The 27424-nt window shown below is 38.5% G+C and overlaps 1 protein-coding gene across 1 annotated transcript in view; it reads right to left on the bottom strand.

Annotated features, from left to right (window-relative positions):
- Positions 1 to 23089, bottom strand: part of RNF212 (ring finger protein 212) — a 37252-nt gene extending 14163 nt beyond the window's left edge. The window contains exons 1-8 of the mRNA XM_069074280.1: positions 22942 to 23089; positions 21735 to 21796; positions 19753 to 19827; positions 12491 to 12547; positions 5654 to 5712; positions 3393 to 3457; positions 3227 to 3296; positions 2130 to 2175 (exon numbers count right to left, since the gene is read on the bottom strand). Of these exons, the coding sequence (XP_068930381.1) occupies positions 2130 to 2175; positions 3227 to 3296; positions 3393 to 3457; positions 5654 to 5712; positions 12491 to 12547; positions 19753 to 19827; positions 21735 to 21796; positions 22942 to 23053 (546 nt within the window). The 5' untranslated portion in view covers positions 23054 to 23089. The remainder of the gene's footprint in view (positions 1 to 2129; positions 2176 to 3226; positions 3297 to 3392; positions 3458 to 5653; positions 5713 to 12490; positions 12548 to 19752; positions 19828 to 21734; positions 21797 to 22941) is intronic.
- Positions 23090 to 27424: the final 4335 nt, after the last annotated feature.

Here is a 27424-nt window from a genome sequence, read left to right as displayed (position 1 = left end):
ATATATACATATATATATATATATATACTATTATTAATACCATCTTACATGTAATTGGGAAATAAGATATTCAGGCACTGGGGCATAGAGATCCACTGGAAAAGTCGAAAGGGGTATGGGAGAAAATATGGGAGAGAGCAGATTGGAGGAGGGGATATCCTGTGGGACTGCTATTTTGGGGCGGTGGATAGGGGAAAAACGGGGAGAAAATTTGTAACTCAAAATCTGGTGGAAATGAATGATATAAATCAGAAGTTAATAAAGCATTTTAAAAAAGATTTGTACTTTTTAAAATTTTTATTGAAAATCTCTGAGAAAGAATGTTAAGATCTTAATATCCCAGGAATAATGAACAGAGTATTGGGCTATGAATCAAGAGTCTCGGATTCTCTTTGTAATCTCCCCTGCTTCTTTTCTGTCTCCAACATCTCTCCCAGGTATTTTTTCATTTCTATTCTCTGTCACTCCCCTGCTTCACACTCTCATCACCTTGCACCTGAACTACTACCACAACCTCCTCATTTTCATGTCTCGTTTCATGCTAATCCATCACACTCAGATATAATCATGTCACTTCCCTGATCAAAAATCCTTAATGGTTCCTTACTTTACATTGAATGCAGTCCTAATTTCTTAGTCTCGACATAGTCAACTTGTTTTTTAGAGAAATATAAAGGAGTTAAATATAATTATCTCATAAGTTAAGCTGGTGTAAGAGACAGAGAGCTGGCCTAGAAGCCTGGAAGATCTGGGTTCAAGTCCTGCCTCTGGTGTGCTGTTGGTATGATCCTGGGCAGATCACTTCCCCTCTCAATGCTCTAGGTAACTCTCTGTAACTATAAGTTTCAGAGGATTACCTGCATTAATAGGAGCTTGCTCACCCATGAGCACCTTATACCAATGAAACCACCGGTTCCATCCCTATCTCGGTATAATTAAACAAAAAACTGAAGGCCCTTTCCACTCTAAAATTCCATACTGTTGACTAAGTATTGATTTTCATAGTCTATGCCCTAACTCAGCATAATGGGTAGAGATGGCCCTGGATATGTTTAGATGACAGCCCTGATTCATAATGGCTAGGCCTATGTGCAAATTCCTTAACTTCTCAGCAGAGGGCCTCCCAGGAGCTCCCTTCACAGATGGAATCACAGGGTCAGTTTAAAAAAATCTGCTTCAAAGATGGTTCAAACAGGGTGCTTATTACCAGGTCCTTAGTTAATGATCAGGGAATCAGGGAAGACTTCACAGTAGAGATGAAATTTGAATTAGACTCTAAAGAATGAGCAGGAAGAGAACAAGTAAAGAGAAGGAAGGAGAGGAAGGACACATTCTAGACCTAGAGAGTACACTAGTAGTTTGCAGGATTACCTCATAAGGCAAGGTCATGGAGGCATAGGAGTACACCACATGTTTGGGGAATGGTTGAAGTAGACTGTGTGGAAGAGATTATTCTGAGATAAATCAGGAAAGGCAGACTGGTGCCAAATTAGGGAGGACCTTGATTGTCAAGTAAAGGCATCTGAATCAGATAAATTCATCTAGGAGAAATAATAAATATCCAGACCTGGGCCCATGGAGCTATCTATCCTAAAATACTGATATTTAGTCTTTCATCTGAAAGATTTAAATAAAGTAATCTGCAGCCATACTTTACAACCACTCAACTGCCTGCATTCATCTCCTCAAGTATCTCAGCAACCTCACATAAATGAATCTTGGACTCTGTTTTGGCTATTAACTCTAGTTCTGACATCCTCTGAGGCAGACAATTTACTACATTAGACCAAGGGTTACACTCTTAATACCAATCTACAACATTCCACCTCTCCTAATTGCTAAATACTCTTAAACATAAACCTGGGGTTCCTGGCACTATTATTATTTGATGACTTTATAACCTCAGCTCAGGCACTTGGCAGAGATAAAAGAGGAAGAAGGTACCTAGAGGAGAGAAGGCATTTTGTGAACATATCACCAAATCCTTCAGACAGCCTAACACAAACTAAAAATGTTGTCAATCACAAAGTTGGAAGAATTTGTGGAATTACATATGGTTCATTTTCATGGAGCTTATTAAGTTAAAGACAGCTGTATAAAGATAAAGGATGTCAAATAAATTAACTTACTTTTCTCATTGGGGAAGGTGAAAGATCAATGTCCATTGCCTCCACTCTGGTAAATAAACAACATATGAATTAACCCTATCATTGAATCACATTTAACTAATAAACTTCAATATTTTAAGGATCTGTGATTTTAGTTGTTTTGGTACTCCTTTTACTAATATATAAAGCAACTTTTTCAGGGGATTAATGAATTGCTTTGCCCCCAGAAAGCCATATCCTGGGACCCACACTAGGATGATGAGTCTCTCCAAACCTAGCTTAGTCCTCGGACAATTCCATACTTCCATACTTGAAAGCTTTCAAGATTGGCTGGTCCTGCCAGAGTTTGTAACCTATTAGCGTGACCTCTATTAGCAAGCCCCGAGTCTCACCTGCATGCTACAATGAGAGATAAGACTAAGCTTCTATTAAAAAATTTCAAAACAATATATTAACAACAACATTTTAAAAACCTGAATTACTTAGCCTAGGTGTCACATAGATTGTCTAAGAAAAAATTAGAAAGGGAGAAGAAAAAGAACATAAAATAAGAAGAAAGGAAGCGCAGAGAAAGGGAGTGGGAGAGAAACGCAACCAAATATTTATAAAAAAGCCTGTTATGGAACCAGGGGCACTGTATACCATAAGAGAAAGAAAAAATATAAGGTTGCATATGGTGGAAACAAATACTCACACGCCAAACACTGGCACCTTTATTAAGAGTTGCTAACTTCTGAATTAGTGGACCATTTTATCTAAGGATTTTTTTGAGCCTAAAACTCAAAATATCCACAAAAGCCCTTCTTTGAAGCTTCATTCTGATGTACAGATGATCACACAACATGCTAAGGCTCTACCAAACTAGAAAGAAAGGTTTCCAATATGGTACCAGCAGCAGATGGTAAGTCTTAGAAAAGAGAAGATAGTGAAGTGGCAAGTGCATATCTGGTATGCAGTTTTCCTGACATGGCAAAAGGAGAAAAAGAGAAAGAAAGGGCTTATACAAGTTCTGTAGATCAAATGAAAGTTTTCCCCAAATTCTGTGTAAGGCTAAACTGAATCACTACCAGCTCTGTGGGAGAAATACTCATTTTCAGTCTTAGTAGATACATACATACATTTGGGAGGCTGATGAGTAAGCTGGCAAGCAGGAATATGATGAGTATCCAACTGGTTTTGCTGAAGAAGCTATGAAAAACAGTAAATTTAATGTCAGCATGTTGCTAGTGTACTTCTAGGACATAAATTTTAAAATTATACATCTTTATTAATTATTATACTTACTTGAAACTGAGATTTTTACTGGCTTTGAAGCAGATAACTGCACAGTTTGGTGAGATGGCCCTTTACTAAATAGAGGTAAGAAAAGAAACCAAATTAGAACATTAAAAACGTAGTATAAATGGATTCATTTAAATTACTACAAAATACCATACAATTAAAAAGTAGCAATACGTCTGAAAATAAGTTTTATTTACAGATGTCATGCTTTTGGGGGGGAGGGGTAGTATTTCAAAACCTTTTTCTGCCTCCCTGCCTGGCATGGTAGCTATGTAAAACTGAAGGGAAACAATGAATCACCACTAGCGATTTCACTCACTTACTTATGAGCTTGGCAAGTCACTTCATCTCCCTGGACCTAAGTTTTTCATCTGTAAAATGGGAATAATACTTGTACTACTGAGCTCACAGGAGTGTGACGATGATAAATGTTTTGCAGACTTTAAAGTTTGCAGAAGCCACATAAATAATTATTATCACTGGTAAATGGGTATTTTCCAGGCCAGCTGGTACACATGAAATTAAAAAGTGACAAAACTAGCTACTTAATCCATCGTAATATATTTTTAAGTATCATCAAAAGAACTGTCATTGTGAACACTTTATTCCTGTGGACACTGACAGTTCTAGGACTTGTTTTCACGACCATAGGATCAAAGATAGAGTTGAACAGGATGTCAGAAACCATCTAGTCCCACCTTGTCATTTTACAGATGAGAAAAGTGAGGCTCAGGGAAATTAACGGAGTTGCCCAGTGCTACCCAAGTAACAAGTACCAAAGGCAACACCTGAACTCTGGGCCTTTTAACTCCAAAGTCAGTGCTCTTTCTACTGTACCCTGAAGGATAAGCTAATATAACTACTAAATCATCTATTTATATGCACAAATTAAATCTTTCAGGATAGTAGGGCTCTATTTTATACAAGAACTCTCTGAGGGCACTTAATTTAATTCAACAAATACTTTTTAAGGGCCTACTGTATGGAAAATACTGTACTAAGTGCTGGGCAAGATAGGATATTTAGATAAGGCATAGTCTCTGTCAGCAGCAAGCTTATAGTCCAGTGGGTAGGAGGGATGACACATATATAAATGACTACAGAAGAAAATAAAACTTATGAAGTGTTTTCAGAGACGTACAAAAAAGTGCTACCTGAGATCCAAAGGGGACAAAATCATTACCAACTGGAAGGATCAAGAAAGATTTCTTGAAAGAAAAAGCATTTGAATGAGGATTGAAAGCAGGGGTTCTTAATTTGGGGTCTCTGAACTTTTTTAAACACCTATATTTCACTATATGTGGTTTCCTATATAATTCTATGTATTTTTTTTTTATTTCATAGGTTTCACCAATTTACCAAAAAGGCCCATGACACAGAAAGGATTAATAGCCTGTTTTAAAGGGTGGGCAAGAACTTAATGGGCAGTCTAGTGTATATCCAGACACGAAAGAAGATCAAGAGTTACTACGCCAAGTACAATACAAGCAAAGGAAGATTCAAAGGTAAGGGAATGAGAGCAAGGTGTATGTTAGGGGCAGCAAAAGTTCCATTTGGGTAGAATATACAATGTGTAGAAGGTACTAGGATGAAATAAGACTAGAAAGGTAAGACAGCTCCAGACAATGGAAGAATGTCAGGCAAAGAAGCTGAACTTTACTTGGTCTATAATAGGGAAATCTTAAAGGAATTTGAACAGAAATGTCACATCAGTAGATTAAAAAAGAAGCTAAGTCTAGCAGTGGTGTGCAGAATGGTTTGGAAGAAGAGAGGAGCAGGGGAAGACCCACGAGGAGGCTATAGCCATAGTCCACGTGGATGGGAAAGAGGGTCCTTGCTAGAGTAATGACAATAAGAGAGGATGCTAGAGAGGTAGCAGCAGAGTTGGACTCAATAAAACTCAGTGATTAATTGGATATGAAAAGTGAGAGGAAGAGTTCATGGTAACACCAATATAATGAACATGAGAGCCTCGCTTGGTGAATGAATACGGGTGCAACAAATAAAATGCTTGTTACAGAGTTTATATACTAAATTCACAGTAAAGGGCACTAGACTTGCAATCAACAGTCTAGGTTCAAACTCCTGCTCAGACATGGGCTATATAGTCTGAGTCTCAGTGTATTAATCTTGATAATCCTTGCCCTGATTATATCACAGGATGGTTGTAAGAAAAATGTTTTGTAAACTTCAGAATGCTACATAACTGCAATTTTTTTCTGATTTACTTTTGAAGATTTACTAAAAGCTTAACTTCACCTTACCTTTGAATCTTCTGTATCTGCTGTGTTAATGTTTTAAGAGATTCTTCTAATTTTGAAATCTAAATACAATCAAATGATTCTCATGTATCAGAATGAATATGCCAGCTACGCCAATATTAACTAACAATACATTTTTGACAGTTAAATTCGTTACAACATAAAACCGAAGTTATATAAAATTAGTACTTATGCTATATATTAGCATGTTTACAACTGGCATGAATTTAATTACATATTTATTTAGAAAACATTTGTTTCAAAGACTAGGAATTGAAAAATATTATATTCTATGGACAGTGGTTTAGGTAATATAAAGTCTGAATCTTTTTGTCATTTTAACTTTGAATCAGTTATCCCAGGGAAAAAAAATTGGTTAGACTCCAAATAACGTGTGTTCAAAACAAAATCAACCACATCAGGCTCATGAGAATTTGTATTTGGAAGTTTCAGTCTAAAAAAATTGGCTCCATCCCAAGTATCAAAAAGAGATACTCTCTAGCTATTTTAATATTACAAATATTTTTTTCAAAAATAGCACTAGGATAACCCAGAGCAATGTTACTACTCTTTTCCTTTTTATTGGACCACTTTTTTGACACCAACAAATTTCAATGACCTCCCACATGGTAACAGTGGTACTATTAAGAGATGATGAGAAAATACATGATGAAAAAAGCTATGATGACTCTGATAATTATTTAAATAAATGTACATTTTATTAATCACAATAGCCTCTGCAACCTTCCATGCATCCATGACCTCTTCAATGTGGGTACTCCGTCTATCGGTGCAGATCCCAACCTATTTGCCAGTTTTTGTGTACGATTCTTATAAATCTCCCAACACAGAACCTTCCCAGGTCTTGGAGGCTTTCTTCAAAGGTGCTCACCTTTTGTGAATACCAGTACAACATTCAAGGTGTCCACTTGTTATTCCTTGCTCTCACTACCTAACTGGACTATGTGTTTGTTCAATAATATATTTCTGTGATGATACCTTTATGTCACTTTTTGCACAGAGGTTATCACTGCAACCTACTTACTCCCAGGATGAGTCTGTCTAGGGCCCCTGGCTTAAGTCTGATTCTTTGGAGATTGTGGGATTACTGAATGCATTACCAAGAGAATAAAAAAGTTGTGTTTTCTCATCAGGAAGCAGTTTAGGATTGCTGAAACCAGTTTGCTATTTCTCAAATTGAATCTGACCACTTTCTCCATCTATAGCAAACCTACACAACTTGGCAGTAGGTAGAGGTCAAAATTAAAATAGGCTAACCTTCTCTGGGTCACAGATAGGTTTTTAGTGTCTCATTTTCTATTTTGCAAATAAGCCATATTTTTAAAAGGGAAATTTCAATTAATATCAATTAATTACACTTACTACATAGAATTTTTATTTATCATGAAATTACATTAATGTTTAAAAAATTACCTTTGCTAAGTGGTACAAGTTTTAATAAATTTTCCAGATTTTCTTACTGTTAACATTTAGTTAAGGGACATACTACATTTCTTGTCAGCAATCAGTTTATCATACTCCATAATCATGTTTCAAATTGATTTCTTTAGAAATCTGAAAACTAACCTTACTAGCCGCTTCATTTTTTTTTAAGCATTTCGGAGGGGGACAGTAGGGCAATTGGGGTTAAGTGACTTGCCCAAGGTCACACAGCTAGTTTAGTGTTAAATGTCTGAGGCCGGATTTGAACTCAGGTCCTCCTGACTCCAGGGCTGGTGCTCTATTCACAGTGCCACCTAGCCCTCCCCTCCCCCCCCATCTCCTCCTCATTATCTTGAAAAACCATTGTTCCCCATTGAGATTTTTTAACAATTTGAATGCTTTAATCTGTTTTTCACTGCTGTCCAATTTGCTTAAGTCAGTATGTTTTGATTAGAAATGGTGATGAAGATTGTATTCCTTTGGAATAGCTATTACTTCTCAGCAAAGAAGGCACAATTTTGTCTCTCATGTAAGTAAACAAGTATCTATTTGTCCACTCTGAATTAAACACTATGTTCTGATTCAATCTTCCATTTCTTTTTATCACTCATTTTACAAAGTCACTCCCAAAACTTTAATGTTAGAACCAAAAATCTCCATAGCAACTGCCACATACGAAGAAATAATGAACTGAGTGTCTGACCTTGGAGAGAGCACCAGACACTCATATAACTTGGACAGTGGCTGCACAGTGAGGGAAATGAAGGGCTTGAATTAAATAATCTTTAAACTCCCTTTCTGTGATTCTCTGCCAAGGGTTCCCTAACCAGGAGAATCTGGTGTACCAGGACATCCCGAATCCTTCTGGATTCCAAACTGGATGCAGTCTGAGGTTTATCAGCATTTTTAGGCAATGCTGCTCTTTCTCTTGCTACCTCCCACCTCCCACCTGGGGCATAACTTGACAGATCAGGAATACCACCATCTTGAGAATGCAGACAAATGATAAGGAACTCTCCTTCCCCAAAAGGTTGTGGATTTTGTCCCATATGTTCACTTTTTTGCCAATGTTACTTGATCTGAATTGAAAATACTTCCAGAAAGAGAAGCATGAAACCTCTAACCCTCACGACTTCAAAACAAGAAATTCACAGCAGGGCTTTTGCCCAGGTACAAAAATTTATAAGGGCACCACTTCGTCATCCTTTCCCCCATCACCCAATAACAATTTAGGTCCTGGCATTATATAAAAACAGCCCAATTACTAAGAAATTTGTCTTTATCCTTCCCAACCTCAATTCTAATGCTAGTGAGGCTTCCTCTTAGGGATCTAACTTCTTCTGCTCTGAATACCATTAAAATTATTTTTCTCTCTTCTAGCAGCCCAGCACAAAAAAAAGCCATGCTCTTTTTTAAAAATTCTTTTAAAAAAAGTATTTATTTACTTTTAGTTTACATCATTCAGTTCCATAATCCCTTGAGTTTCAAATGTTCTCCCCCTTCCTCTCCTCTCCACCCCCCCACCCATGGCAGGATGTAATCAAATATAGGTTCTACAAATACCTTCACATTAAATATTAGTCAAGTTGTGAAGAAGGATTATAACCAATGGAGTGAATAATGAGAAAGAAGGGACAAAACAAAACAAAAGAGAGAGAGTAAATAGTTTCCTTCAGTCTGCATTCAGACTCTGTAGTTCTTTCTCTGGATGTGGACAGCCTTTTCCATCATGAGTCTTTTGGAGTTGTCTTCTAATCTTGTTTTGCTCAGAGGAGCACAGTCTATCAGAGTTAGTTGTCACATATACATTATGTCTGTAATTGTGTATAATGTTCTCCTGGTTCTGCTCTCCTCACTCAGCATCAGTTTATATAAGTCTCATCAAGTTATTATGAAGTCTGTCTGCTCCTCATTTCTTATAGCACAATAGTATTCCATTACATTCATATACCACAACTTGTTTAGCCATTCCCCAATTGATGGGCATCCCCTTGATTTCCAGTTCTTTACCACTATAAAAAGAGCTGCTATAAATATTTTTCTACATACGGGTCCTTTTTCCACTTGTATGATCTCTTTGGGATATAGCCCTAGAAGTGGTATTGCTGGGTCAAAGGGTATGCACCTTTTTGTAGCCCTTTGGGCATAGTTCCAGATTGCTCTCCAGAATTAGATCAGTTCACAACTCCACCAACAATGCATTAGTGTTCCAATTTTTCCACATCCTCTTCAGCATTTATCACTTTCTTCTTTTGTTATCTTAGCCAATCTGACCAGTAAAATGTGGTACCTCAGAGTTGTTTTGGTTTGCATTTCTCTAATCAATAGTGAAGCCATGCTCTTTTACAGAAAAATCTCATAGTAAAACCTTTGGAGGTCAGTAAACAAGTTACAATAGAGATTCAGTTCTCAACTTCAACTAATTGCCCTTTCACAAATCAGCTAGCTAGGCAGCAGGGTACGGGCAATTCAGGTGTGAAAATACTGTCCTTAGGGGCAGCCAGGTGGCGCAGTGAGTAAGAGCGCTGGCCCTGGCATCGGGAGACCTGGGATCGGTTCCAGGCTCAGATACTTAACACCTACACAAAATAACCAGCCATGTAACCTTGAGCAAGTTACTTAACCCCAATTGCTTAGGGATGGGCAGGTGGCACAGTGAGTAAGAGTGCCAGCCCCAGTGTTGGGAGACCTGGGATCAGTTCTGGCCTCAGATACTTGGCACCCACACAAAAAAATAACTGGCCATGTAACCTTGAGCAAGTTACTTAACCCCGATTGCTTTAAAAAAAAAAAAAAGAGAGAAAAGAAAATACTGTCCTTATAAAAGACAAAGACTAGGGGCGGCTAGGTGGTGCAGTGAATAGAGCACTGGCCCTGGAGTCAGGAGGACCTGAGTTCAAATCCGGCCTCAGACGCTTAACACAAAAACTAGCTATGTGACCTTGGGCAAGTCACAACCCCAACTGCCCTCCAAAAAGCAAAAAAATAAAAAATAAAAGACAAAAACTTCTATATGAAAAAAAAATTCTTAAAACTCCCAGCCTCCTGGACCAAGAAGATATGATTGCCCAAATAATTTCAAAAGTTTCAGTATTAAAACTCTTCTTTCCAAGATACCTTAGTCAGAAAGTACCATAAAAACTGGGGGTGGGAGGGGGAGGAAGGGCAAGGAAATCTGGAATCCTGAGAAGGGTAGCTGAGGGCTTATGGCACAAACTGACAGCCTCATCTTCTCAAATGCTACTGGCTCCCCACACAACCCCATGCTACTGGCCCTACTTCTATTGCAACTACCCTGTTCCCTTCCCCGGGTAAGTCACAACCCCTGAAGTAAGTCCCATCTGCTTTTTCTCCCTGCAATACAAGGCTAAGTAAAATGGCCTATCTTCTTCCTCTACCTTGAGGATTATGAGTGATCACTGGCTTGTGCTGTACAAGGCACAGGCTGTAATTCACCAAATGAAATAAAGGGACCTATGGGTAATGAAGAACCATGTGAAGTAGAGTCCTGCGGTATTCTCAGGTGAGAACACCAACACTTTTCTCTGTGCTGTCCCTTCTAAAAGTTGTCTTCTCTTTTTCCCCAGCCTCCACCCCTCTTTGCCTCAGGCACCAGAATTTTGGGTCACTTTAATTCCATCAATCTGGAAAGAATCTAATGGAAACTGCTCTCTAATGTAATACTTAGGCATTATCTGAACAGGGCAGCCTAATTTCTCAAAGAAGTAAAGAACAAAGATGAGGCAGTTTGGGGCCTGTCAAAGGAATTTTCAGGCTGATAGCTATGTAAATTGACTATAGAGTTCTAAGGTTCCAAAGTAAATTTCTTAAAGCCAAGTCATTCCTTCACATATATAGTAAAAACCTTTAGAAAGCTATGAAAAAAGAGCTTTATTTTAAAATACACTTTGAAGTCTAAAAAGAAAAGCACACAAGAGGTTTTGCAGGACTTCAAAGGACAGTGATAACTCCTGGTAATTAACTCTGACATTCACAGCCAGGTGAAATACTGACACATCCCATTCCCAGCCTGCCCAACAACTTTTTTCTCCTTAAGTCCTTCAGCCTCCCATGCTTGGTGCCTGGGCCCATTCAGCTCTTGCTCCATTTCCCTCCATCTCCTTTTTCTCTCCACCCCCCAATCTTCCTGCCAATGATCCCTTTCCTACTTCCCCTCCTGGATGGACACTTACAGCCGCCTCCCTCCCACTTCTGCCAGAAGGAACCTATGTCTGTTCTACTCTAACCTTCCAGCCCACTCCCCTCCTCTCCCTGGTGAGGGTTAATCCCCTCCATGCTTCAGGACTGGCACAGCCAAGCACCTTCAGGACCCTTAGGTCTTGCCATCCACAGTGTCGCTGAGCTCTTAGGACCTTCTAAAGCTGCCTGCTCTTACATATGTTCTCTCCCCAATTACAGTGTAAACCATTTGAGAACAAAGACTATTCATTTCCTATATGCATCTCCAATATAGTGCTTGGCATACTTAAGGACATTAAAAAAAATGTTTTTATCAATTAGTCACGATCCATCCATTACAAGCTCTCCTATTCCTTACCTTCCCAAACTCAATGTAATAGAGAATAAAAGTTCTAAAAATCATTTGTTCTTTTACTCAAACCAAGATGCCTGTATCATAGATACTAAGTGATATCACTATATCTGCTTATTCCAATTTTGTTCACTTGTTTGGAGTTTTTGGCTAAGATACTGCAGTGGTTTAACATTTCCTTCTCCAGCTCATTTTACAGATGAGGAAACAGGAAAACAGGGTGAAGTGACTTGCCCAGGGTCACATAGCTAGTAAGTGTCTGAGGCCAGATTTGAACTCAGGAAGATGAGTCTTCCTGACTCCAGGTCCAACACTCTATCCACTGTGTCACCTAGCTACCCATTCCAATTTTTTTATACATTATATGTGAGAATCTTTTTCAGTACCTCCAATAACTATAAACACTTGGTCCACTTTGGTTATAGTATACTGAGTCTCTAAAAAAAAAATAATGACAACAGACTACATTCCCAGTCCCAGTTAGATGTCTTGTAAATGTGTGCCAGTATATATGGGGGTGGAAAAGACTCTATGGAACAGAGCAAGCCCACCCCCAATACTGAAAAATCAATCCAAAAATCCAGTTGTACTGACCATTATTCTAGTATCATTTTTTTTAAAGCAATTGGGGTTAAGTAACTTGTTCAAGGTTACATGGCCAGTTATTTCTGGGTGGTTGCTAAGTATCTGAGCCTGGATTTGATCCCAGGTCATCCCAACACTGGGGCCGGTGCTCTTACTCACTGTGCTACCTGGCCGCCCCTCTAGTATCATTTTCATAAAACTCAGGGAGCAGAGAACCTTAAATGGCAACTCTGGCATTCAGAGTCAAAAATCAGACTTACCTTTGCTCTGTAGAATGTTAACAACCTCCTCCTGTGTTTTTCTTGAAATTCTAAAATCTAAAATAAAATATAAATTTCAGCTGCTGACATACGTTCCTATCCAAAAGCTCCATTTTACATTATTAACATTATTACTTTATTAGCAGTAATTAAACGGTCTGAAGAAAAGTATTAAAGTCAGAAACATTTTTATAAACATTTTTATTTGAAATGTAATCAAATGCAGATAAAAACTGTCCCACTGTTTCATTATGGGAGGCTCACTGAAAACAAACAATTTGTTTCAGTCTAACTATGACTGAAATGTAATGAGATTTTTACTGAATACAGTAATGTCTCATTCATCCGACATTCTATAAGGCAGTTAGTATAGAGGACTAGATTTGAAGGCAGGAAGAGCCAGTTCAAATCCTGCCCTAGTACCTAACTGTGTGACCCTGAACAAGCCACTTAACCTGTCTAAGCCTCAGTCTCCTCATCTGTAAAATGTGAATGATAATAGCACCTTTTCCCCAGAATTGTTGAGGATCAAATGAGATAATAATTGTAAAGTACCCAGCACAGTGATTTATACATAATAAAATGTTAGCTATTATTATTGCTATTACTATTATTTATCGTATATAAAGTACTTTATAAACTTAAAAAGCTATATAAATATTAGCTGTTATTATTATAAACTTCAACTAAGGAAAAAGCTATTCCTATAATTTTCTAAATAACTGAAATTTAACTTTTTAAACACCAAAATTAACGGAGATGTATGATGGGAAAAGCAGTAGGGTCAGAAGCCCTGGCTTTGAGGCCTAGCTCTCCCACTAACTACCACAGCCTCAGGCCTTTTCTAGGTCTGAGTTTCCTCATCTACAAAATGAAGAGGGTTGGCCTGAAGGCCCCATAGGTCTCCTTCCAGACTGAAATCTATGATCTTACAAATCCTATGAATTTTAAACAACTGAGTCACTGGGGATGAAAATTTATCTAAAATATACGACTTGCTTCCCTGCCTTCTTAAGGAAACAAAATTCATCTTTTTTTGATGGGTCCGGAATAATATCTACTAGGGTCCCACCTTATGTGTGGCTAGTTTTCTCTTAAAAGACATGGAAGCAATCCAAGAGACTTGAATGGTCCAAGGTATTAGAAAAAGAGCTGCTGGCCAGTTTCCTGGTGGCCTGAGACATGAGAAGGCCAACCTACAAAGAGTCAAGTGACCCTCAGATCTGAAGATGTCTCATTCGGAGAAAAGGGGGACTCGGCCTACCTAAACCAATGCTGTATATTTGTCCATTATTCTTTCCATGGTACTATGAAGTAAAATTAGTTTTTGTTAGTGTTGGTTTGTCTTTGAGTGGCTCATTTTGTTTTAATGCTAAGCCTGAACCAACAGCTAGTCTGAGTCAGGTCAAGCCCACAACCAGGTGAGCATCAATGATTATGCTATGATATAGAACAATGAAACTTTAGGAGGTATTATCTTGATGAAGGCTGCTTGTTTCTAACTAAATGACTTCAGGTTGATTTGCTATTTTAATTCTCATGCCTTTTTCTGGTTTAATAGTCTTTCCTGTTTTTTCTCCTTCTATGAATTGTCAAGGCTTTATATTTAGTAGACCTTTCCCTACTTACTAATTTTCTATGGACTAAAAAAGCAGATAACCAAGTTTCTTGACAATGTCTAACAAGAATAAGGCCTCAACGTCTCTCATATAAGCAAATGCACAGACTTTATGACACACCTATTGAGGGAGGTTGATTTTTTTTCTTTTTTGCTTCTGTCCAGTTTCTTGAATGGGGCAATAGCAGGATAAATGACCTCTGGATAAGTGAGACATTACTGTACAATAAACAAAAACAAAAAAACCCTAAATCTGATGAAAGCAAAAAGACAAGAAGGAACAGAGCAAAAGAATGAATTAGTCTAAGAATCCCTCATGAAATATACTTCAAAGATCCACAATTTGTCTGTAAAAGCTGTTCTGTCTGAAAAATTAATCATCCTATAGTCAATCTGGTGATGTGTCCTTTCACAAAGGCAGTTTGGTGTAGCAGAAAAAGCACTGACTCTGGAATAAAAGAACCTGGGTTCATATTCTGCCTTGGCCACTTATTACTTAAATGACCTTGAGCACTGCACTTTAACCTCTGTGAGCCTCAGCTTCCTCGTGCGTAAAATGATGGGAGTGGATTAGATGGTCTCTAGGGCTCCTTCTATATTGTTTGGTTTTTTTTGGAGGGGGGAAGGCAAGGCTATTGGGGTTAAGTGACTTGCCCAAGGTCACACGGCTAGTAAGTGTCAAGTATCTGGGGCCAGATTTGAACTCAGGTCCTCCTGCCTCCAGGGCCCATGCTCTATTCACTGTGCCACCTACCTGCACCGCCCCACCCCCACTTCTAGTTCTAAACTGTTGACACTACATAGGTAGGCTAGCTCTCTGGAAGCTGTTGCTGGGCCCATGCTTAGATCTTTCTAGCTAGGTAGGACCTGACAGAGTCTGTGTTCCACTAGTACAACATTCAAGAACTCAGGATCATCTCCAGGCCAAAAGGATCTCAGAGATCTCTCTGGAGAGGCTTCATCATAAATGCATAAATGGGCAGAGTGATTTCCCAAAATCTTTTTTTCTGATCTTCACTTTGAGGACACGAAAATTCAAGTTTCTGCACTGAGGATTCAAGATACTTCTTGAAGTCTGTAACGTCCCCAACTACTGGTGCTCCCTTCCTCCTCAAATTATGTTATATTTAACTATCTCTATACATGACATCTCCCTCCCAAGAGAATAGAAGGCCCTCATAGACAGAAGTGCTCCATTTTTGTCTTTACATTTTCAGTATCTAGCACAATTAGGGTAGAACTGAGAACCCTCAGAAAAGTTAACTGGACATATGACAGAACAGGTGATTCAGAGCACAAATCAGATGAATCTCTGAGAGAATGGCAGATGCCAACATCTGTTTCAAAAAAAAAATATTTAAAGAATATATAAGTTCTGTACAACTGAAAAATATTGACCTTGAGGATAGTATGCATAGAAATAATTTTAAGATCACAGATTTCAAGAAAAATATGACATGAAAATCCTAAATACTATAAGAAATAACACATGAAAATTGACCAGAAATGTTTAAAATAGAGGACAAATTATTATATGAGAGAATCCACAAATCATCAACATAGACTCCAAGCTTTATTAATTAAGGAACACAGTGATTAAACTTCAAAATTTCAAAGTCAAATAACAAACATTGCAAGAAGCCAAGAAAAAGGCCTTTAGCTATCAAGGAAAATAAATTTAAATAGCCCAAGACTACTACTAATCTAAAAGAAAGCAGAGACAAGATTGGAATCAGATATTCTGAAAAGCAAAGGAGATTAGGATGTGAATGAAAATAGACATTTTTGAAAAATGTGAGGCATTAGAGTCATTATTCCAAGAGCAACCAGACAGAAGATATTTGACTTCAAACACTTGAAACACACACAAAGTAAATAACTATAGCTAACATGAAAAGACAAAATAACAAAATCAATTTTCTCATGATTCTAGGGCAAGAAAAGGCTACTATTTCAAAAATAACTGAGTTGAAGGTTAAAAAGAATATAGATAATGTAGTGGCAAAAGGAACTTAGCAAGCAAAGATTTAAGGATAGGAAGGGGGATTAAAGAATCAGAAGGAGAAAAGAAGGAAGAATTGAATTAACATTCCATAGAATGAAAGCTATTATTACCTCATAAAGCAATCGAAATCTGTAGAATGGAAGGGAAATTAATAGAGAGGAGAGTCACTCAAGAAGCAAGAAGAGAAGCAAATGATAGGAAGGAAGTAGGAAATATATTCCTGCTCAGCAAGGCTTAAGAGAGGAGAGGATAAAATGGTCTCTATAATAACTCTAACTTGGGGGTGGCTAGGTGGTGCAGTGAAAAGAGCACTGGCCCTGAAGTCAGGGGGACCTGAGTTCAAATCTGGCCTCAGACACTTAATACTTATTAGTTGTGTGACCTTGGGCAAGTCACTTAATCCCAATTGCCCTCCAAAAAGCAAAAAACAAACAAATCTAACTTGCCTGGAGGGATATGAGACAGTAGGGATGTGGGTTAAGGAACCAAGAAGCATATTTTGAAACAGGTAAGGGGATACTCAAATGCACTTATATAATGAGCAGAGGAAGAACAATACAGACCTTATAATAGGTATTATTAGAGGGAACTAAATAACTCAAGAGACACCCTTCCCCCTTCTCCAAGCAAAGGTAAAGCTTTCCATAAATATGTCCCAACCCAGGAAAAGTACATGTCCAGAGGGTACCATCAACCAGTGTGAACAGGAAAATATATGATGTCCTTATGACAGGCAGTTAATAACCAAAGAGGAATGGGATAGGACCAGGAAATAAACTGTGTCCTACCACACTGCTTCTTTCACTAATTAAGATCTTAAGAAGTAAAGAAAATGTACTTTAAAAAACACAAATATAACAAAATTTTTAAAAGATGGTGAAAAGAAGAGCAAGCATGATCTTGAATTTCACTGAGATAAATGGGATAGAGGAAAGAGCAATGTCTCTGCCCTCCCCACCCCCAAAAAAAATTCCTATCCTACATTGTAGAGAAGATAAAAATGTTTAAGACCAAGAACTATTCCATAATAAATACAGGGTCAAACAATACGAACAAGCTTTTCAAAAAGAGAATTATAAACCTTCACCTACCATAGGGAACACTGCTCTAAAACACTGATAAGAAGAGAAATGTATATTAAAACTCTGAGATTTCATTTCATACCACTCAAAGTTAGAAAGATAATTTTTTAAATGGAATAACTCAACAGTGATAGATGTAGGACAAGAAAGATTGCAACTGAGGAAAAGCCATCAGATTTGGTATTTGAAAGATCACTGTTAACTTTGGAAAGAGTAGTTTGAGTAGTTGAAGCCCAATTACAAAGGACTCAGGAGTAAATGAGAAGACAGAAGTGGAGGCATCAAGCATAGACAATTTTTTCAAGGAGATTGGCTGAGAAAGGAAGAAGAACTATAAAAGAAAGTAGAATCAAGTGAAAGTTTTTTAAGGATAGGGGAGGGTTAGACATGTTCGAAGTCAATGAGGAAGAAACAAGTTGGTAGAAGAGGCTGAAAATTTCGAAGAAGAGATGATTGAGGATGAAGAGAGGGGGTGGTGGGATAAAGTACACATATAGTGGAGTGGGGTAGGCATTGGCAAAAAGGCCATCTATTTGTCAAAAAGGAAAAAGGAGAGGGGGAAATGATGCCAAAGGGTTTTGAAGTGAAGAGAAACAGTGAAGCTCACAATGAAAAGCCTCAGTATTTTTTCACTAAGGTCCTTAAGCTAAAAGTGAGGAGGGAGGAAGAAGTGGGGGGTGGTAGTGTTAAGGAGAAAAATTAAGGTTTGAAATAGTTTCTGTGAAGAATGAGACAGGAGATCAGTGAGGGTATAATAAAAGGCCTGCCTTGCTGAAGTGAGAGGCTGCCAAGCATGGATTTGTCATGAACCCAGTCAACATGGCTGAGACTTCCTAAGGCAGAATGTGGCAGTAAAAGAAGACGGAAGTTTGGCAAAACAAGAGGGACAACAAGACAAGAGATTGAACTTTGTCAATGGAGTTCCAGAGAACTTGCAATGAAACACACACCCCTCTTCTCAAGAGAAAGGGGGGAGATGATAGGTGTGGAATATGAACTGTCAGAGATGGTCCCTGTGTGTGTTGGTTTTGCTTAAATGTTTTTGTTTCTAGGAAGGGTTTAATGTATTGGGGTGGGGGGAAATTAAGGAAGTGACTGCTGTCAAAACAAAAAATTTAAAACTTTTTTTAACATCTCCTTTGCCCCATCACATTCCCATTTATAACTGTGTATAAGCCTTAGCTATACTCTCCCCTACCCCAGACCTCAATCTTTCTGAAGAAAAAGATGTCACTTTTGAATCATTTCCCCCCAGCCCTTAACACAATATTGTCCTGCACATAGTAGACACTTAATATATATGTGTGTTGAATTGTTAAAAAGAATTTTATTATGGCCCATTAAGGATGTTATTACTCAATAATTTTCCTAGGACAATGTTATTTAAGGTTTGCCTGTTAAAAGGGAAGGAATTTTTGAATTGTTAAATCCTAGTCTATTTTTAAAGAAATATATTTCACATAATCCAGTAACATATTCTAGGGGAACACAGCTCAACAAATCGTAAAATCCCAGGAAAAAAACTCCCAAGTCATATGGTATGGCCTATACTGAAAGCTGGGATTCCCTCCACCGTTTCCTTAACAAGTATCCATTCCAGCTTGGCTCTCTGGCCAGATAACACCTAGAATATCATATTCAATTCAGGACACTACATCTTAGGTTGATTTTCTATTTTAATTCTCTTGCCTTTTTCTGGTTTAATAGTTTTTCCTGTTTTTTTCACTCTGTGATTTGTCAGGAGATGATGAACTAGAAAATGAGGAGGATAAAGGACACTAAAATCATACCACAACCTGATTAAGTAAAGGACTATGGCTGCTTAGTTTAGAGAACACAAGACTTAGCAAGAAACATAAACACAGTCTTCAAATGTTTGAAGGATCATAGGGAGAGGCATTAAACATATTGAAGTTGTCTTCAGAGTCCAGAACTAGAACCAGTGTACAATTTGCAAAGACAGATTTCAACTCAATGAGGAAAACCTCACAAATATTCAAAACTAGAATTGTTCTGCCTCATAAGGTAGTGAGTTGCCATCCCTGGAAGTCTATTTTGGTGAAGGTTAGATGACCACTTGTCAGATATATTTTGGAGAGATGTAGAGAAGATTGATGAGTGAGGTACAGGCTGAACTTCTTAACCACTAGCTTCTTCCAAGTCTTAATTTTTACGATTCAAAAGTTTCTCAGGTCTACCAAACAAAGTAAACTAAAGAATAATTATTACAGGTCTCTGATGAAATAATCATAGGAAATAAAAATTATAATTTCTAAAACTATATGAAATCTAGGTTTCTATCATCACATCAACACAGCTACAATCAATACAAAAATGTTCAGCCTAAAACTGCACCATTCTATTTCTATAGAGTAGAACAAAGTAAAACAGCAAGAAGCCCCATAAAAGTAACTTTTCAACCTTTTAATTATCTTCCTCTTTAGACATAAATTGGCAATATCTCAGAGGATCTCAAAGCCAGAGTCTTGAGTCACTATCCCAAAAGGACTTAAATTCTGATAGGCAGTCTTAGAAAAAACTTCATATATTAACTCACCTGTGATGTTTCCTTTGAATATTTCTTGCATAATCCATCTATTCCCATAAAGAATGCCTGAATATTAAAATCAGTCTGAATAGGGAAACAAAGAGATTATCTCCATGTTACTACTTCTAATATAGGATTTGGATGACATTAAAATTCTATTTCAAAATGTTAGATATATTGTCAGACATATTTTGGAGAGATGCTATAGAGAAGATTGATGAGTCAGGTACAAGCTGAACTTCTTAACCACTAGTTTCTTCCAAGACTAATTTTTACGATCAGAAGTTTCTCAGGTCTACCAAACAAAGTAGACCTTGAATTTAAAAGCAAAAGTATTTCATATATTGTTTATTTTAATGCTAGTATTACATGGCCTTGGTCTAGTCCCTTCAATTCCCTTGGCCTCAGTTTCTCAACAAGACAATTAGAAGGTTAGTCTACTAGATGAGAGATATCAAATCTACTTACTCCTACCCACTGGGCTGCTTTTAGACCCAACAAAGTATATTATGCAGATTAACCAATCTTTGGGGAAAACAAACATAAAACCTGAGTTTAAGAACAAAGTCTCTAAAGTCCCTTCCATTTTAAAAGTTCTATGATTCTATTACATAAAATGGAAAAGAAAAGGGAATGATACAAAATATTAAATATAGTTTGCTTATAAAAATTATCTACATATATGATAGTGCTGTTCAAGATATAAATTTGCAAATTGTTTTTTTAAAAAACTGATTTTGCTGCAATGTTTTTAACTGATCTGCAAATAAATTTCAGGGAAATTTATTAAAGTGGATAGGGAAAAAGTTACATCTTTATTTTTCACTTGACCTATAGGTGAAATTAGGCATCTTCTTCAATTATGAATGTAGGTAACAAACCATAGTAGTATTAAGCTTTCCCAGACTGTAAAAGGAGCCTTTGACACAAAAAAAGGTTAAGAAACTTGATTTTAAAAATGACTTGATTTTTTCTACATAGCCCTAACAGACTCAAGTGTTTATTATAGTACAGGGATGACTTTTCAAGGCTGGCTGAATAGAATGTGGAGTCCTCAGTTTTTATATTCATTCCATACGGCTATGGGTAAATCGAACTCATTCTGAAATTGTGTACTCCTCCCTTCAAAAGTCACCACCTGAAAAGACTCTCTTTGATAGACTTTGTCCACTGAAAATACTCTTCTTAGTTTCAACATGATAACAATAAATATCTGCAGTAGATATATTTAAAACTCAAGTTACTGCCCAAGCTTTCTCTAGGGAGGACTCTTATGTCGAGGAGAGTGACTATTTTGAGTAAAGAGTACAAAAAGTCACAATTATAACCAAGCTACTTTCCAATTCAGATTAACTTTACATCTAACTAAGAAAATAACATAATCCTAACAAAATTACTGTACTAGGCAGAATTCACTGATAATTAGCCTCATATTTAGGTGGTTTAAAAAAAAACCCTTTAATTTTATATAGTATTAGGTAGTAACCAAAATCTCTGTAATGTCTTAAGGAACTATATCTGAAGTTTTTTTTTTTTAATTTGAACTTTCATAAACCTCAGAAGTCTCTTCAAGAACTGTTTTCTAATGGAAATTATTTAAACAACTAATTTTCATTACCATGAAGATCAACTATACTATAAATCAACAAATTCTATTAATGCAAAAATTATCTCATAGTTTTTTTAATGGATGTACTTTAGATGCTCAGAATTTTAATAAAATCTTTTGGTACAACTGATAGAATAAATTTAAGTTTCTACACAGGAGCCACTAAGAATCTTCACATTTAAAAGTAAACATTACTGGGGCATCCAGGTAGCACAGCAAGTAAGAGCTGTGGGTCAGGATAACCTAGAATAGAATCCCGGCTCAGACACTTAGCACCCACCCAGAAACACCTGGCTGTGTAACCTTGAGCAAGTTACTTAACCCCAATTGCGTTAAAAAAAAAAAAAAAAAAGTAAACATTACTACAAAACTAATAACTTACTTGTTTTGAAAGTAAAATTATATGGCAAGGAGTGCTACAAATCAAACATTCTTCCTTTTTACCTATGTAAAAAAAGGTAAATTTATAAAATTTGCTAATAGTTTAAAGTACACATGACTGTATAAAATTAGATTTTAAATTACAAAATTTTTTCATAAAGGAATATGGCACATTAAACTACTCTACAGGTTTGGACTGTGGTTAGGAATATGAGTACAATGGTATGGTGGAAAGGGCCTCTGGCATCAGAGACCCTGAATTCAAACCCTAATTTTGAGCACAACCCAGGTGACCTTTGGCAAAGCATTTAGCCTCCCAGAACCTCAGTTTCCTCATAAATACAATTAAGGGGCTGGCCTAGCTAATTTCTGAGTTCCCTTCTAGCTCTAATTCTATGAAATTAACAATATGGATAAAAAGAATATGATATTTTCAATGCTTCCTGAGTGCTAACACCTATGATCGGTTTTTTAAAATCAGATATATAAGGTAGGGAGGTATCCCACAATCAATTTGTGCATGTCTCTTCCACTAAGCCGCATAACCAAATAAATGCCCTGACATCTTCTTGAGAGGCCAGGGAAAACCCCTGACAAGGAGAAAAAAAAAAAGGGACTAAATACAAGTAGAGCATCCACTGTACAAGGCCAGCAACATTTCCCTGGCAACGCCTCGGCAGCCAGGGCCACGCCTGAATGACTTACCTGCGCACAGGTGGTTTGCCCTGGCATCCTCTAACCTCCCGAAGGTTGGGGACTACTTTATTATGTGTTTATGTCTCCAGCGCCCAGCACAATTCCTGGCCCAGAGAGGGCACTTAATAAATGCTTGCTGACCTCACTGGTATGAACAGTTACACTCTAAAGAGGAACCAACCATCAACAACCACGGAGTTAAACGAGGCCCGCACACGGGTGGGGGCGGCATCAGAAGAGAACGGGGGCGTGTTCAAGACGAAACTGACGAGCCTCGTTTAACTGCTAGGATATGGCCAGCAGGAGACGTTAAGGAATCCCGGATGACTCCTAGGTCGGGGGCCTAAGGGGCTGGGAGGATGGCAGTGCTTCAGCAATAACCTGGGGGAAAGATTTGGGGCTTCCCATCACTGGAGGGCTCAGAGGCCTAGCGGCCGCTGACGTCACTTCCGGCACCTGCGGCTTAGGCCTCTCCCACCCCGAGGCCTCCCTCCTCTTCTCCCCCCTTCTACCTTTCTGGAGGCAAAGGTGGCAGAACACATGGCCGCAACTCGTCAGGCTAAACTGTGAGGAGGACTTGCCGGGAGGCTGGAAGCAGCGGTTGCAGAACACCCGGACCGCCATGCCTGGAAGCAGCCGTTCCTCTGCAACAACACGGCTGCCAATGGCGTCCCGGATCTGGACAAAAGGATGGAAAGAGGCACGTGCCTCTGAGGCGCCTGCGCACTTCTGTCCTCTCCCCCTCCTCCTCCCCTTCCCTGTGGGAGAGGGAGAAGAGAGATTAGAACGTGCCCACTGAAGAACGAATGGGGTGGGTGTTGAACTGGGAAGGACTGGCGATGATAGCCCTCCCCCTCTAGGCCAGCTTGGGAGAAAGATACTAAACAGATTTTCAGAATTACTCTGTCTCCCTAATTGCAGAGGCAGATATGTAGACGGCGGTCGTAAGGAAGTTCTCCTATCACAGCATCTCCCCCCACCCCCTCCATCACTTCGATAATGGCACCACCCGAGGGAAACGCTGCAGCCTTTTAAGAGGCGGTAGTGAGCGACCTATATTCATTACCCTGCTGAATCGGGGTAAGTGGGGTTGGAGTAAACGTAATTAAGAAACATCATAGACAGTGTATGTGTATTCTGCTGTTTTATTAGTTCAAAGATTAAAAGAAAAAAAAAATCAGGCTCCCTGCCCTCAGGGAGCTTCCAATCTACTAGATCACATTTTCCGTACCTGCTGTGCACCAGTCATTGAGCGCCAATGATAGAAAGGAAGGCAGAGACAGGCCCTGCCCTCGAGGATGTCACAATCTTCTTGGGGAGATACTGTACAAATAAATAAAATGTGCAAACGACCATATACGGTATAGGATAAGTGGGAAATAACTGGAGGAAGGCACTAAAAGATGGGATTTTACATTTATATTACTCCAATTTTATAGATGAGAAAACAGACATAAAGGCTCGCGATGGTCACACAAGTAGTGTCTGGGGCAGCCGCTTCCCAACCTGTTGCCAAGAAAGCACGGTAAAAGAAGAGTCCAAGTTTCCTTGAAAGCTACGGTCCCATGTGATCTTTGTGGGCACCCCCCCCCAGCGCCTAGCACCCCCTTTCTTCAAAGAAACCCAGTACCCTTTGCATTGTACCATTAATATCCCGCGTGAATGGTGGAGGGAGGAAGGGGCTGTGGAAATCATTCAATTTACTCAGTTGCTCTCCAAGTCATTTGGAGGTTTCTGCTTCAGGCATTCATAAATCCCCACCTTCTTCTGGAGGCTTTTCCCGCTCCCTCTCTATTGCTTTCCTTCTGAAATTACCTTCCCTTTACGGTGTATATATTGTGTATGACCTTAGCTGTTTGCTTAGTTGGGCAAGTTAAATAGGATCCAATGATCACCATTGGGTATGATGTGGGTGCTGAACTGGGGGACAGGTGGGCAGGAGTAAGAGCTGAAGGGGGACCGTCACACCTGTGGTGAGTGCCTAGTGTAGCCTCCTTCCCCTCCGATGGGAAGACTGATGGGTTAATTGGGAGTTCTCTCCAGAGGGGTCAGGGGATGGATGGAAGCCATTTGGGAATGAGTGCCAGCAGACCTTAATACCCGATTTAATTTCATGTTATTACCTGTTATTCTGTTTCACTAAATGCTGTTGCTTTGAATTGTATGTCTTTGCATTTGGCTTAGTAAACAGATATGAATAGGTGTGGAGTGAGGCTGTGAACAATGGGTTTAAATAGATCACCACCCCACAGCTATACCAGAGATGTAGTTGAAAAGGGGTATATAAACTGTGAGCCTACTGCCATGAGGGGTCATTGGTCTGAGAGAGACAGCCAAATGACCATCCTTTTATTAATAAATGTGCTGACTCTTATTAATAAAATGATTAAGTTACCCAGAAACTATATCTCTAGAACTTTTTCATCATCACAAAGGATTTGACCTCAGGTCCATTGACTTTCAAATCCTCCATATTTTCCATTGTATCATCATGTCTCCTGATATTAAAAATCATTCATTTTAGTCAGGAGATGTTCGTTATCTTATGATCAGAATGCTACTCTAAAGAAAGGCTTACATGGGCAAAAGAAATAGGATAAAATTTTTCAACACTTGGTTTACCAAGTTGTCTCTTTTTGTCATCTCAATTCCAAAATAAATTTGACATAGAATGTCTCCAAAGAGCTAGGGAATGACTTAAACTGGTTTGAATATCTTCCCAAATTCATTCATTGCAGTGCTTACTGAGAAATAGCTGTGATGTTTGGGGCAAAATTAAAGGCTTCTTAGCAAAAGAACATGTGGGAGGAGAGTAAAAGTCAATACCCACAAATCCAAGAGCAACCCATAATTCATATTCTAAATCTGGTAGAATTCATCCAATTGCAAAGCTTGTCAAATGATCTTTGTACATTAGCCATTTACCTTCATTAGCTGTATTTGTACAAAACTGCAAAAATCCTATATTTTAAACACATAACTTCCATATATCTGGCACCTGCCATCTTTGAACAGAGCCACAAACAGCCTCAGAAGGCTCATTTTCCTGAATCTTGACAACAATAATTTGTACAACCGTAACTGTCATTATAACAAATTGCAAATCACATGGTTTTTCTAGGACTTAGGTACTTACAAAAAAAGCCCAGAATCTCAGCCTTAGAAAGAACTTTAGTCCACCCTGTGCCTGACCAAGAATTGTTTCTATGCCATCCCCAGCCAGAGGTCATCCATCCTCTGCCTGAAGACCTCCATTGAGAAGGAAGCCACTTAGCATTCCAGATAAGCCACAGTTCATTGGGATAACTCCTATTGTTGAGAAATTTTTCCTTATGTCAAACCAAACTTTGCTTCTTTACTACGTCCTTCCATTGAGGCTACTTCTTCTGCCCTCTGGGGCCAAGCAAAGGAAATCTAACCCTTCTTCCATGTAGCCAGTCTTTAGATACTTGAGACATCTTTAGGGCCCTCCTAATTTTCCTCTTCTGCACCCTAAAATGACTCATTTCTTTCAACTGATCCTCATATATCATGAACTCAGGATACAAGATCAACCTGACCATCTTCCTCTGTCCTCTTTGCAACTTATAAAAGGCCTTCCTAAAATATGGTATCTAGATCTATTTTAGAGCCAAAGCAAGGCAGAGGACAGTGAAACCATCACCTTACTAGCCCCAGATTTCTTATAGTCTAAGATTACACTGAGCGCAGCTAAATGGCACAGTGGATAGAGCACTGAGCTTGGAATCAGGCAGAATCATCTTCTTGAACTCAAATCTGGGTTCAGACATGTCTGGCTGTGTAACCCTGGGAAAGTCACTTAACCCTGTTTGCCTAAGTTTCCTCTTCTGTAAAATGAGCTGGAGAAGGAAATAGCAAACCACTCCAGTATCTTTGCCAAGAATACCCTAGCTGGAGTCATGAAGAGTGGAACACAACTGAACAACAGCAAAAAGATCACATTAGATTTTTTTTTTTACAATAGCATTACACTGTTGACTTGCTCTTGTAGCTTGTGGCTTGTAGCCCACTAAACCTGCCAGTTCATTTTCATATGAAGTGATATACAGCTATATCTCCCCTGTCTCATTTCTGTGAAACTGATGTTTTAAACTCAAGTTCAATATTTGACATTTAGCCCTATTAAATTTTACATATTTAGATTCAGCCCAACATTCAAACCTGCAGAGATCCTTGTGGATCCTGACTCTTTTATCCAATAAGTTAGCTATCCTTCCCACCTTTGTATCATCTGCATAGTTGATAAGTAAACCATCCATCCTTCAGCCTTCATCATTTTATTGCCAAAATTTTAAATATAACAAGGTCTAGAAACAGATCCATGGGGCACTCTGCTTGAGACTGCTTTTCATGGTATCATAGAACACCATTAATGACAGCTCTTTGGGTCTAGCCATTCAACAATTTCCAAATCCACATAAATATACAATCACCTAATACAAGGATATTTAACCTTTTTTGTGCCATAGAACCTTTGGACAGTCTGGTGAAGCCTATGGACCCCTACTCAGAATAATATTTTTAAATATATAAAATAAAATACACAGAAAGTCAATTATTTTGAAATATACTTGTCAAAATATTTTTAAAATAAGCTCATAGGACCCAGGTGTAGCAGCAAGCACCCTAGCATACCCAGGGTGACTCCCAACACGACTCTTAGATCTGCTTTTCTAAAGGAAAGCAACTCAAAATGGGTTAGCAATCTTGCTTTAATTAAACATATGTCAGTTACCTAGTTCAGGGGAAAAAGGTTAGCACCCCAAACTTCAGAGAATACAAACAAGTTACAAGCAGAAAACAAATACAGAGAAATATCAGCAGTCAGGCTTCCAACTCTCTGACCATTACATCCATACCTAGTCAGTTACCAGAGACAGAAGCACCAACATCTGAGTTTTCAAAATCGGGGAGCTCAACAGCTGCCCAGAGTCTCATCTGGTAAAATCACACAAATCTTCTCAAAGTGAGCCC

The sequence above is a fragment of the Petaurus breviceps genome, unplaced genomic scaffold, assembly GCF_028583685.1.
Source record: "Petaurus breviceps papuanus isolate PSGF00001 unplaced genomic scaffold, PetGlider_PUasm1.0 140, whole genome shotgun sequence".
NCBI lineage: Eukaryota > Metazoa > Chordata > Mammalia > Diprotodontia > Petauridae > Petaurus > Petaurus breviceps.
This window is presented reverse-complemented; position numbering and strand designations above follow the sequence as displayed.